The sequence below is a fragment of the Zonotrichia leucophrys genome, chromosome 1A (genome assembly GCF_028769735.1).
Source record: "Zonotrichia leucophrys gambelii isolate GWCS_2022_RI chromosome 1A, RI_Zleu_2.0, whole genome shotgun sequence".
Lineage (NCBI taxonomy): Eukaryota > Metazoa > Chordata > Aves > Passeriformes > Passerellidae > Zonotrichia > Zonotrichia leucophrys.
In genome coordinates, this window is record NC_088170.1 from 13,297,152 (window position 1) to 13,311,178 (window position 14,027).

The following is a 14,027-nucleotide window of genomic DNA, read 5'->3' on the forward strand; positions in this document are numbered from 1 at the left end:
AAAATGAGGGGTGCAATAATGCTGAAGTGTATGTCTAGAGATGGTAAAATAACACACAAGTGGCAGAAATGCTAAAAACCTTTATTTCCTCCTTAGAAATATTAAGGAAGAGACATTTTTCTTATCTTGCAGAAAAAGAAAAGAAAAAAGAAGCACTTTTCCATCCATTAGTCAGTAATGAAATTGGTTGGCAAGATTTACTAGAGCAAACATTTTAAAATTAGAATATCTACAGAACTTTTATATGACAGTGTTTGAATAACTGGCTAAAGAAATTCCATGAATGTTAATTCTTAATAATCGCAGAATCATACAAAGGCTTGGGTCAGAAAGGACCTTAAATATCATCTAGTTCCAACCCCTCCCTTCCATGGGCAGGGACACCTTCCACTAGATCAGGAATATAAATGAAATTAGAGGGTCATGCCAATATCCAAAAAGGACAAGAAAGAGGACTGGGTTGCCCAGGCCATGAGGCTGCTCTGCCTGTGACAAGCATGGAAAAGGTGACAGAAAATTAATTAAGGAAGGATGACAGAATAACAATTTACTCAATGCTTGGCAGAATCTGCTCTTCTAGAAAACAGGGCGAGCCAGACAAACCCAATTTGCTCCTTCGATGGCATTACACGTTTGGCATATAAATGCAATCACATAATTGTCATTTACTCAGATGTTTGCCCGGAGTCTGATTTAGCACCTCCTGGCACTGATTAAAAATCAGCATAAATCAAGCCCTGGGAAAGCTCATCTCCAGTGGGATTGGCAGTGGCCACAGAGGTGCCAGGGGAAGCGTGGCAGGGTCAGGTGCCCATCCCCACACCCAGGGGCTCCCCATGGCACACACCCCACCCCAGGTTTGGGGCACAAAGGTGAGCCACCAGCTCACCACCTTCACCAGCAGCTAGAGACCAAGAGGACGCTGGTGCTGAAAGACTGAGATTGCACAGGTGAACTTGCCAAGGGAGATATATTTATGCAGCTGAATAACCATCTTCGAAAACAAGCAGCAGGATGGAAGCAAAAGTAATGAGAGTAAGGACTGGCAAGGAGTACATGAGCCCTGAATTTGGAGTAGATACACAATCTCTCAAAGCGGTTTGGAAACACAGTGAATGACAAACATTTGTGGCTCCCAAACTCTCCCTTTCATCTCTTTTCATTAAAACTAGATTTTGACATTTATCCCGATTTGCAGCCTGGTCAAGAGTGAAGACACCCAGCTTCCAGCTCTCTGTCTAAACTCATGCCTTCTCCCAAGAGTAAAGCCAGCTTGGTTTTATTAACCTGAGCACATGTTCTTATAGAGCGAGGCTGCTGACTGGACATGTCACTGTGGACATCTCACACCACCCTTCCCTGGCAAAACCAAAGAATAAGGCTCTGTGTAGACTTGTCATCCTTTTAATGGCGATGTAGACGCCAATCACTTGTTTTTAAAATTTTAAAAGTTTAATCGTAATAAAATGGTTATAAAAATAGTAATACAATTAGAGTAATAATAATTTGGACAATTTCAATTAGGACAATATGAGACAATACAGACAAAGAGTTAGGGACGTCTGGTTACCTTTTTCTGGGCAGCATAAGCCCGAAAAAGGACACCCATTAACAGAGGATTAACCCTTAAAAACAACAGCCTGTTGCATATTCATACATTTCTTACATGATGCATAAATTCCATTCAAACACAGGATTCTGTCTGGTCAGTGTCAGCTTCTTCCTCTGAATCCTAATGGCGCCTTTGAGACAGGAAGAAGTTTGTTTCTTCTGATAAGAGAGCAATAAATTCATTTTCTCTGAAAGATTTAGGTGTCCTGTGGCTGCTATCTCAGTGCAAGTCCTTTCTTTAAAAAAACTATCCTACATAGCATAGTTTCTATTTTAACATTTTTTATAACCCAAAACCATATTTAACACACTACTTAAAGGAATTTATACAGCATTACTTTCTAACACAGCACATATCATATTCATTTTAATATTTGCGAAAAACCAATCATAAAATACGCATTTTTCGCGAGGATAACCACTCTTCTCATTTACTTATTAGATTTACGCCTATAACTCCAAAGCTGCTTACAACAGGGAGGGAAACAAATGAAAGAAAGGGAGTTACAACGAAAAGGTTTTGTTCTTGGCGCAAGGAGGGTGTGACCCCCTTATGGTGTGATCCTTGAGGGTCAGGTGCGGGCCCCTCGTGGTGTGATCCTTGAGGGTCACTTCCAGCTCGGGATATTCTGTGATTCCGTGGCTCCACCATAGCGAGGACTGGCGAGCCCCACAGAAAGCGGGGAAGGAGGACGAAGAGCAGAGGGAGAGGAGGATGAGGAGAAAGAGGAGGAGGAAGGTCCCTCCCTCGGCCGCCCGTCCCGCCCCTCGCGTCACCCGTGCGCGCCACCTCCGCTCCGGCAGCGCCGCCGCTCCTCCGGCCGCGGCCCAGCGCGGGGTGAGCGGGGCCGAACGGGGGTGCCGAGCTCCGGCCTCCGGGTCTGAACTCCGGGGTCTGGGCTCCGGGGTGCCGGGCGGGCCGTGTCCCCGGGAGCCGCAGCTCTCGGCCGCGTCCCGGCGCTCCCGTCCCACAGGGAAGCGGGACCGGCCCGGCCTGAGGGCCCGCCGCGGGTTGAGCTCCATAGCGGCCTGGTCTTCCCCCCGTGCTCCTGGGGAATGAGCGCTCTCCTGGCGTGTTCCCAGTGAGAAGGGAGCGCTCCGAAACAAGCGGGTGGATCGGGAATACAGAATGAGCCAGCCCAGGGGGAAGCAGGGAGCCGGCAGCTGTGGAGCGGCAGCACGGAGCGCTGGGTTTGGTTTAGGTGTGCCAGCTCCGAGTGGCGATGCTGGAGATGTCATTGCTGGAAGTGACAAAAACGAAAGTACTCTTTTGTCTCACAGATGTGACATCTCACAGAATCACCCTAGAACAGGCTATGGATAGCTTTGGGAGTCTGCAGCCTTTGCTTCGCTTCTCTCCCAAGTGTTCTTACTTGGGCAAGGGTTAATGGAGGTCTCCAGCCTCAGCTTGGAGTGTTACGATTCTTTAGAGAGTCAGAAGTGAAAATCAGGTTATTCAGACCACAAATTTGCGTTATTCAGGAGCTAAAGGTGTTTTTATTTTAAGGCTGGAGTAAGTAAAGATTAAGCAAGTTGTGTGTTTGTGATAAAGACACAGTTTTGGAGTCCTGTGATGAAGAGTTTGGGGGACAGCTTGTTGCTTTGTCTCTGAATGCAGGAATTAGAACAGGCTGTTTTGAAAGAGATGATTTACCAAAATTTCGTGATTATTTCCCCCTGTATAGATGCTCACGTTGAAGTGCTGCCCTGCAATCATTTAAGAGCTTCTGTGTTCTCACACTAGGCCTGCTGCCTTAGCTCAAGGTCTCTCTGATGCTTTGCCTTCCCTTTTGTTACTTTCACCATTATTCTCTCTTCTCAAATTACTTGAATTATTTTCATGCTTGATTTTTTTCCTGCTTCCTTTAGAGTGCTTTGCCAACAGGAGTAAATCAAAGCAGGTCCTCGAATGAGCACATATATGTATGTGAGATTATGAATGCTCCAAATTTGTGTTATTAAACAACAGGCTCTGTGTAATCACACTGAAGTGGACTTAGCACTGTCCTGACGATTGCTCTTATCCATGATTTTTAATTTGTTATGCTCATATTCTGGAATCACCTGTGCAATATTTTTTAAAACAAGATTTTTAAACTTTTACCTCAGTGTCATGCTCTTGAAGGAACCTGCTTAATTTGTCTGAAGACTTATGTTATCAGTCATTCAAAAAGGCAAAGCAGAGACAAGATACTACTTCAAATACAGGATTATGGGATTCCTATTTGTCTACTACAACCAATCCTGCAAAGAAAGAGTAAAGAAGACTTAAAATGGGGAGGATTAGAAAAACTGAGAGAAAACCCTTCTTATGCTACTTTAGCAGAATGGATGTGTCTGGTGGCCTAATACCAATGGTTTTGTCTTTGGGGCATTTTTGTTGCAGAGTTTTTTAGGTGAGAGATGACTGAAAGAGAATAAGCAGGGAAGCTGCTGATTTATTTTCTTGGAAAAAAGAATCTGGCATGGAAAAACTACTGTTTTCCTCTTAAAAAGAATAGGTATCATTAGAGACTGAAAAGAGAATGGAGAAAAAGCAGATGGAGATGATCAAGGGGAGGGAATTGAGTTGGGAAAGATCTGTGTGATTCATGCAAAGAAACATGATTTGTTTATAGTCCATTGTTACATGGATTATAACAATGTTTTAAATAAGGTGAGAAACTTCCATGAGGAAAAACTTCCCAGGTCATTTTCTCTGTATGTTCAAATGGTGCCTTACCCTGTGCAGCAGTTGGTGGTATCACACAGGTGCAGTTTTTGGCAGAGCTCACACTGTAATTGTTCCTTTGGATGGAGTTTAAGGGTTGTCTTGAGCAAGCTGAGTGATTTCTGCTAATAAACCATGCTAGCCATGGTAAATTGTGGTGCAGTGCACTTCCATGGTTGGTATTGCTGTCTGTAGGCTGGGAATTGTCCCTGAATTTGTGGTGCACTTTGCAGGGGTCTTAGGGAAGAGACGAGAATGTGGACTCCATGTTTCAGAAGGCTTGATTTATTGTTTCATGATATATATTACATTAAAACTATACTAAAAGAATAGAGGAAAGGATTTCATCAGAAGGCTGGCTAAGAGATAACAAAGGCTTGTGACTGACCAGACAGAGCCAGCTGGACTGTGACTGGCTATTAATTAGAAACAACCACATGAGACCAATCACAGATGCACCTGTTGCATTCCACAGCAGCAGTTAATCATTGTTTGCATTTTGTTCCTGAGGCCTCGCAGCTTCTCAGGAGGAAAAATCCTAAGGAAAGGATTTTTCATAAAAGATGTCTGTGACATGGATTTATGCAGATGTTCTTTATCAGCAGGATTACACGCTAAAGTATTAGACTGATTTTTTGCAAGGAATGTGTGATGTCAAATGAGTGCTCAGTGTATGATACATTCCTTTGTTTGCCCTTAAATCTGGGCTAGCTGGTTCTGCTGTGAGCTGGGTGAAGAGCTGTGTGTCTGCTTTTGCAGGAAGGTCCATCTGTGTGTGTGCCCAGTGCTCCAGGGGAGATGTCCAACGTTTCCAGCTACGCCCTGCGCATGGCCCGCCTCAGCGCCCAGATATTCGGCGACGTGGTCAGGCCCACGGACTCCAAATCCATGAAGGTGGTGAAGCTGTTCAGCGAGCAGCCCCTGGCCAAGAGGGACGAGGTGCACAACTGGTACCCCCCTCACAACACCTACTACGCCCTCATGAAGAAACTCCGCTACTTCGGCCTCTACAGGTGCTTGGAGGGTGGGATGGGAAAGGGGTGGGTGGGAGTCTTGTTCCAGCTGTTTGCAGGGGGATGGAAACAAGAGAGGGATTCACAGAATAACCAGTGGGGAGAACTTGGGGTGTGGAAACTGGGGAGATAGACATGGGGGCAATGAATTGGGGAAAATTTTGAGGGAGGGCCCTGAACTCCGACCAATCACTCGACGCCCCTGCTGGAAGGTTCTAGAAAGAGGGGATGGGAGGCCAAGTGATTGACAGGGGTCCAGGGAGGAGATTGGGGAATGAATCAGCAGAAATTAGAGGATTGACATGGGGGAGGAGGGAAGCAGCTTGGGACAAGCCATTTGGAGAGAATGAGGATACACAGATCGAATCATGACAGAAAGGGAACAAAGGTAATAAAACCACCTTGGGGCTGGATGGTGACAAAGAGGACACAGTGATAGTTTTCCTCAAGGGAAGTGTTTCCTTCTAAATATGGTGCATATGGAAGTAGGCACTTGATTGTTGGCACTGAGGGCAATAAGAGCAAAAGTGACTGCTGGCTAACTTTTATCATAATTGGAAGCTTTTGTGAGAAAGACTGGAGGTTTAGTTGTGGGCAAGCAGTTACCTAAGAAATAGTTCCTGCTTTTGCTTTGTGGGGAAGAGAAGAAACCTTTCTGATAGACAGGAGATGCATCTGTAGTTCTGAATATGGCAAATGAATGTGCTACAAAGAGGTGATGTTAACACCAGACTTACCATATATTTCTGTCATTCAGTAGCTAATAAGTGAAATTTAGAAGAGACAGAAAGTCTCTGTTAGGCCAGAGGGCCTTTTTATTCTTCAAAATAAATTAAATTAAATTCAAATGTGATTTAAATAGTCTTGTTAATTCCCACTTCATCCAAACCAGTTGTCTAATTTCTAAATTAACTCCCACAGTCTGTATCAGGGAGAATTGTACTGCTGAAAAACATCAGCAGGAGTCAAATGCAGTTTTTTCACTTCAATCAGGTAGCTCTAAAAAAATCTTTAAAAGTGAGACTGCAAACCCTGTATAGTCAAAAGAGATTGCTAGTATGACAATACTAACCATCAAGGATTGCATTCAGGATGCTCTTGCTTTAGGTAGGTGTGCCAACACTTCCTAGACTGGCTGTTTGTTTACACAGAAAGCCTCAATGTGAAGCTGATGTTCTTCACTCTTCTCCTTCCCCTATTAAGTTCCTTCTCTAGCTGTATACAGAGAGTTGGAAGAAGAAAAAAAAAATGTAATGAAGAATCATAGACTAATGGGGCTGGTTATAAATCACAAGCTTTTTGTTTCTATTTAGAGAAGTTGTGTTTAAAAATAGCAGTGCAGCAATCTTAGGCCACATTGGATGCAGTTGTGACTTTTGAAAATCACTTTGCACTAAAAAATATGGGGACAGATTAATAGAATTTATTAGAAAGTGATTGAGGATTAATTATCCCTGTCAACCCCTTCATCCTCCTTCCTATTTTACTCTCTTATTATGATTCTCCCAGTACTGATGCCATCTCCATAGCTCATTCCTGAAGTCACCTGAGAGCAGTGCCATGTGCTGTAATTACTGCTTAGCATGGCCCTGTTTCCCCAGGAGCTAATGGCCTGAACACAGGAGCACAATGTGCTCTGCCTGCACTGCTGGGCTGGATAACAAGGGGGAAAATCTTACTCTTGTCTCTTGCTGGTTTTTGCATTTTACTGCTCATTTAAGCAAAGAGGATCAAAAAATGCAATTGAAATAATACACATGTGCACACACCCTTTGTTGCTGAAAAGGGCAACCCTGTTAATTCTGAAGTGTCAGAGGAAATCTCTCATGTTATTATTCAGCAGTGACATGGAATACATTGCAGCAAGCTTCAGTTTGGACTTCACGGTTAAAAAGTTTTGATTTTTGTTTTTTTTTCATTAGCATGTAGTTCAAAGATCAATTCATATCTCTGGATCCCAAGAAAAAGAATAAACTTTATTCCTTCTCCCCCACCTAGGGATGAGCATCAGGACTTCAGGGAGGAGATGAGGCGATTGAAAAAGCTCCGTGGGAAGGAAAAACCAAAGAAGGGGGAAGGAAAGAGAGCTCTCAAGAAGAAATAGTGCTGCTTGAACAGTGTAACTGACTGCTCTGGAAATGCTGGGGAATGGCTGGAGAAGGCTTGGCATGTGGGCTGTGTGTGGGGCACAGGAAACACACTGTGAAATTGTGGACTCCACCTTGGGAATGCACTTGGGTCTTTGAAGTTTTACTGGTTTTGAATTTCTATACTTCAAATATACTGTATATTACAGCACAGTAATAAAAGGAAAAGTGCTCCGTGTTTTTCTTGAAACCACCTGTAGCTATTTCAGTTTTTCTTGATCTGGAAATTGTTTGCCTTTCATTGTCTGTTTTACTTTCTTGTGTTAATATCAACACTGTTTTATGTGTGGCCACAAAAAACCAAGGATTCCTGCTGCTGCAGCTGCTTGTCAGTCTTATCTGTTATAATTAGTTTCATTTCAGGTAGCTCTAGTGCTTTTTTTTCCAAGTTTTTTTTAAGGTTTTTAAGTTGCTGTTGCACCCTGTTGTTCTGTGCTTTTCACTGGACAATACTTCCCAAACCACTGCCTGCCCACAGCACTCTCATTGTACCCTAAACTTTTAGACACTGCAACAGAAGAGGCTGAAATATTAACTAAATCCATATAATAATGGAACTATTACATGCAATAATAGAATTTTAAATATTTTTCACAGTAAACTTATTCTGATTGCTTGGAAGACATGTATGAAACACTACCTAAGACAATGAACATTTTTATTAGCATTCAGTAGGGATTTTATCACTAGGCTCTTTTGGTTGCTAATATTAATCATTGGTGGATCTAAGTAAATTTGTAACAGCTCAACAGCTCTGCCTCACCAAGGTTATTAATTGAAGAAGTGCTGATTTTATTAAAAGGTGTTTCTGATGAGCTGCATAGCTCTTGTTCAGTGTCCTTACTTCATGTTACCTGTTTTTCTAAGCTCTAAGAAAAGCTGATTTTAGGAAGTCTGCAGTGTTGTGGGAGAAGTACATGAGTTCTCACCACAGTCAAACAAATGCTGTAGAAGTTAATATTTTATATTCACTGCTCTGTACTGCAGTGCTAAGTTTCTCTCTTATTCTAATTTAAAATCCTATTAGTAACTTACAACTTCTGCTCAACTGTAATGTTCTTAAGCCATTTTTGTGTTCCATCCGTGCGTTGTCTGTGGGTTGGGACCTGTCTGGTGCTGAAGTACCTGCAGCCTGTGGTGGGCCTGCCAAGAAGTTTGTGGCTCCTGGGACATGAGCATGCAGCTGAGGGGAAGGGTCTGCCTCCCTTGAACACACCTTTGGGAAGAAGGGCACCATGAACTCACATTCTGGGCAGGAAAGAGAATTATCCAAGTAGAAAAATTGCTGCTGCCTGACACTTTCTGGTTTGGACTGTGAGGAGTGAAAATAAGGACCCATTCTGAACCTCTTCAGCAGAGCTACTGCAGCAGCTCTGCACAGCTCCTTGTGCCTTCTAAAATTAAATCCAAGATAAATAAAAATGTTTTCCCTGCTGTTTCAGATGAAAAATCAAGACCATCTCTTCTGGTGCTCCAAAACTCCTAAAGCTTTCACAATATAAACACGCAAGGGACCAAAAAGTGTGCATGCATCAAAAAGGGAATTGTGGTTCTGTAAAGGAAGTATGAATGGTCTTAAACTAGGTTATGAGTAACTTATAGCAACACATAAAATACTTGTGCAACATGATGAAACTGATGGAAGTGCCTGTGAAGTAGGAGATGAGAGACAAATGGAATGAATCGTTGATTTTCACCTTTTTTGTGTAGCATTTACAAAAGCAAATGGATGGAGGAAAAAACACCCAACCTCTTTCTGAAAAAGTACAAGAGAGGTTGCCTTGCCTAATTCTTCATGGTTTTTCTTCTGTAATACTCATTTGCTAGAACTTGGTCTTTTCAAAAATGGCTGTTTTCCCTTCTCCTAAGTTTCAGCCTAAAATAATGATGACTCAGCCAGTACTGGAGCATATCCTAGTGTTAGCATAATCCATTGCTTGCTGGGAGCATTAGCGTAACTATTTTGTTCCAGAAAATACAGCCTTCTCCTTTCCATAGCTGGGATAGAAATAAGCACTTTCCTACCTCCCTTCTAACCTGTGCTCTGTCATTTGGGAATAGGCATGGCCTGAAGACTGCATTTCATCAATCACAGGAACTAGACAGATTGGGAGTCAATCCTGAAGCACCACAAGAAGTATAATGCAGTAGCAGCATTTAAGGGAGGAAGGAGAGTTCTGGCCATGTTCTGAAGGATAAGGATAGGAACATTTATGCTTTATACAACTATTGGTATAATGGTGTTTTATGTACATCCATTTTATGTACAAATTACCAAGTTCAACTAGATCTTTATTTTCAGTTTTCCCCTTAAAATGATTTTTTTTCACCATTGAAACTGCTGTGTCTTGTTACAAAAGTCACTTTTCCTGAGGAAATGAAGTGACTGCCCTCAGAAGATGTATGTTTTAATTCTTGTTTGGAATAAACCTGGTTAGCTGACCTCCAAGGGGCTAACTGAGAGTGAAAACTAACCTCTTCCCAATCCTGAGCAGCTTCATTAAGGGCCCCTGTTTCTTTATTTTGCAGTGCTTTAGCTATGCCTGTCTTTAATTAGACTCTGCTATGATGTATTCATAGCTGCTGAGCACTGCTGTGATAATCACAAGCTATTTTGTAAACAGGCTGACCCAGTTGCTGTATATATCCTATAGGGAGTGCAGCTATTGCCAGAACCTCTCACTATTGCAAGCCCTGCAGACAGGCAGAAGCTCACTTGCATGTGACTGCACTTTGTAATGGTGGAAAGAAAATAAAAACCCTCAGTGTTGCTTTCTGGCAGAGCTACCAGTTTGTTAAAATCTGTGCTCTGCTCAGAAAAGTAATAACTTGAACAAAGTTTCTCCTAATGTGGGAAAAGTCTGTACTACTCATTAAAACAGCATGCTGGGTTTACACAGCTCAGAGTGGAATGCACCTGAATTTCTCTAAGGTTTTAGATAAATGCTTTGTCTTGCTTGCCTTTGCTTCCCCAAGAGTAAAATTAGAATAGTGATCACTTGGTGAACAGCGTCATGAGGTTAAGCTGCTTCCAGGCTGGGAGTTTACCCCAGGAGAACCCTGCCATGGGCAGCTTAGTCTGGCTCCTGGGGTGGCACTCGGAGCTCTGCTGGTTCAGAGACATGGGTGTATGCAACAGCTGAGGACATTTTTAACACATAATATAAGTATGGTATAGTTCCTTTGTTTGCTGTTCTACTTTAGATGTTTAACATGTCAAATGATGAAAAAATCCTGATTTGGTCAGAAAGTAAAAATTTAAAAAAAAAATCACAGTTATTTCTTAAACTATAAATATTTTTGAAAATTTGAAGTATCTGTGTACATCTTCCTCTACCACTTTGAGTTTGAAGGCTATTTTAGGATAATTTTAAAAAATCAACAAAGACTGAAAACATTCACAAATTTAATGTTTTATGATTTTATGTTTTTGAAAAGATTCACAAATTTGAAAGGCTGCTTTGATAAGGTAATGACTGTGTTTTGTGTTCTTTCTTTTAAAGCAGAAAGAATAATATGCAAGGAAAATAAATGCTATGGGGATCTCAGATCAATTTCCTTAAACTCAGTTCTCCTCTGTAACTGGTTGTGGAACTTCTTCTACAGTCCTTTGGCAGCAGATTCTGAAAAGAAAATCCTTCAAGGGGACATTTTCTGTTCATCATCTTGATACTGAGTTGTGTGAGAGCAGAAAGTCTTCCTGGTTAACCTCCTGTAGGTACAGCATCATTTCTCTAAACTGTCCAAACAACAATGGAAAACTCAAAGGTTCTAATAAAACTTTAAGAGGAAAAAGGATTGTATGAGGCAAGTAAGAGAAAGCAGAAATGAGAAAAATACCCTTGTCATAAATCCTAGAGGTAAAACTTGAATTATGTGTGTAGGTCAGCTATTTCAAATGGATCTTTCTGTGCCTGCACAGCTGGGGTAGCAGGAAAAAATGTGGTTTTGCCTTTTCACTTCTTTCTTTTCCATGTCCTTTTCCTCAAGTACAATAATAAAAATAAAAATAAAAATAATAATAATGATAATAGTAATAATTATGATTATTACAATTATGATGTCTTGAATACAAAGAGGAAGGAACAGACAGGAAAACATCTGAAAGAATTTCTTGTGAAGGCTCAGTCACAGCAGAGCACAGCAATAATGTGTTCAAATGGGGAGGAGCATGACTCTACACAGATGTTAGAGAGACATCACCACCACACTGGCTGGGAAGTTATTTAGGGCTGTCTAAGGGGATAAATATGAAGTCAACAGCACGATGATCATGACATCAAAGTGTCTTTATGCATACTGTGTTGAATTGTTCTGGGTGGAATACTGGGGAAAATTCCACAAAGTGAAGTACTTAGAAAAACTGAGAAGATTCCCAAGAAGAGGGTTTGGTTTATGTTGTCTGAGTCAGGCACAGCTGGGCTGAGCCAAGTGTTATAAAATATAACACTGAGACCACTTCTCTCCTGGAGCAGGAGGAGGCAGACTGGATGAGCTAATACATTTTCTCATATCATAGCTAGGTCTTTGAAAACAAATCTCACCAAGAGCTAAAAAAGGATTTTTGTATCCATTAGGTTTTCTGTCTCTGCTTGAAAGTACTTCACTTCATCCCAGGGCTCCTGAAGCTGTTTGTAAATATTTCATAGAGTTCAGAGGGTCTCTCTCACTTCAGTTGTTGTTTCTGTGTGTCTGATGTTTGCCTCATGGGCTGCTTCAGTAAATAGGCTTTTAATGGTTTTAGGAGCAAAAAGCACCTGAGGTCCAGAAAGTCTAAAAGCCATCCTACTGCCACACACAGTGCTGTGTTGCTGCAAATATGTCATTGTGAGTGCAGCACATCCCTCTGTTTCCACTACAGTCTTGCCTGGATAAAAGTGAGTGGGGTCACTTGCCTCCCACCTTTCAAAACTAGATCTCTAAAATGTGATTCCAGCTTAAAACATCTCCAGAAGTGGCCTCACTTTAGAAGCTGCATAAATACTGAGGATCTCCAACTGGTATCAGTGGGATTTACCTCTGTGTACAGGTAAATCCAATGCCAGCCTTTGGCTGATACTGGCCTCTTAAAGACAAATCCTCATCTCTCCAAGACTCTGTGCATGCCAAAGGCTTCCACAGTGACATTCCCCAGCTGGATCTGATGATCCCTGTGGGTTCCTTCCAGCTCAGCATCTGTGATTCCGCGTGGATCAGAGCTGTGTAACGCTCTCTGGGTGCCATGCATAGGTTTCTGCAGAGAAGAGAGCTTCAGTGGCTCGGGGAGAGCCTCATCCATGAGAGGCTGTGCTGGCACCTGGTGAGGGTGAATTACTTACAAACAGCCACCACTATGGACAAGGTGAGACATTTCTAATTTCTATACCTGCATGCAAAGGAGCCTGTGCAACAGGCAGCATCAAGCTCAGAGTGTTTCTGAGGAGCAACAAGCTATGAGGGTATTACATTCAGTATTGACCTGGCTGGGTAACAGGAAGTTCATTGCATTTTTTTTAATTATGTGTAGGTAAGAGTTGTTCATGAGCTCTAAACCTCACAAATGCTTTCTGAGTCAACAGCATAAACTGAAAAGTGAGAATTAGGCTACAGAATGTCAGGGTTGTTACTGGCAACTGGAAAATAACCCTGTAGCCTCCTTGTTTTTCTTCTTGTGCAGTTATTTCTGCTTATATGCTATGATGTTTGCCAAAATACTGCTCTGTTGCCTGACACCAATAAGGCCAATGGCATGGTCTGTCTCTGTATTTTCAAGCTCAAGTTATTTGATAGCATCTTCAAGTTAATTAATAAATATTATTGCCCTCTGAGGAGAGATAGTAAGGTATTGACTAGGCATGCCAACCACTTAAAAATCAGATGAAATTAAGCCCTAAGCTGGAGTCATTGTTGTGGTTTGACCCGAGCTGGCAGCCGAGCCCCACACAGCCACGCACTCACACCCACCCCAGAGGGATGAGGAGAGAACTGGAAGGATAAAAGGAGGAAAACTCATGGGCTGGGATAAAGACAGTTTAATAGAGAAAGCAAAAAGCTGCACATACAAGAAAATAAAAACAAGGAACTAATTCACTGTTTCCCATGGGCAGGCAGGAGTTCAGCCATCTCCAGGAGAGCAGGGCCCCATCCCATGTAACAGTGACGGGAAGAGAAATGCCATCATTCCAAATGTGATCCTTTATTTTTCTCCTTCTCCTTCCTCCTTTCCTCCTCTTCCTTCTTTCCTCCACCTTTATATATTGAGCATGATGTCATATGGTCTGGAACATCTCTTTGTTCAGTTGGGGTCACCTGTCCTGGCTGTGTCTCCTCCCAGCCTCCCAGTCACCCCCACCAGACTCACAAAAAGCAGAAAAGGCCTTGGCTCTGTGTAAGCCCTGCTCAGCAATAACAAAACCATCTCTATATTATCAACCCTGTGTTCAGCACAAGTCCAAAACACAGCCCCATACCAGCCACTGTGAAGAAAATTAATCCTCCCCTAGCCAAATCCAGCATAGTCATGTAGAACACTCCAGAGGGGCGTTAGAGAATTTGTGCTCATTTACC

The 14,027-nt window shown here is 42.3% G+C and overlaps 1 protein-coding gene across 2 annotated transcripts; it reads left to right on the forward strand.

The window, feature by feature from the left end:
• Window positions 1–2,242: 2,242 nt before the first annotated feature.
• On the forward strand, window positions 2,243–8,302 carry MRPS33 (mitochondrial ribosomal protein S33). Of its 2 annotated transcripts, none has more exons than XM_064738026.1 (3): window positions 2,243–2,449; window positions 5,081–5,334; window positions 7,333–8,302. In XM_064738026.1, exons 1-3 carry the CDS (start codon window positions 2,327–2,329, stop codon window positions 7,436–7,438), a joined length of 483 nt encoding a protein of 160 aa, XP_064594096.1. In that variant the 5' UTR covers window positions 2,243–2,326; the 3' UTR covers window positions 7,439–8,302. The 2 variants fall into 2 exon arrangements, with proteins under 2 accessions (XP_064594096.1, XP_064594102.1); XM_064738032.1 differs by lacking the exon at window positions 2,243–2,449 and adding an exon at window positions 3,272–3,375.
• The last annotated feature ends 5,725 nt before the right edge of the window (window positions 8,303–14,027 follow it).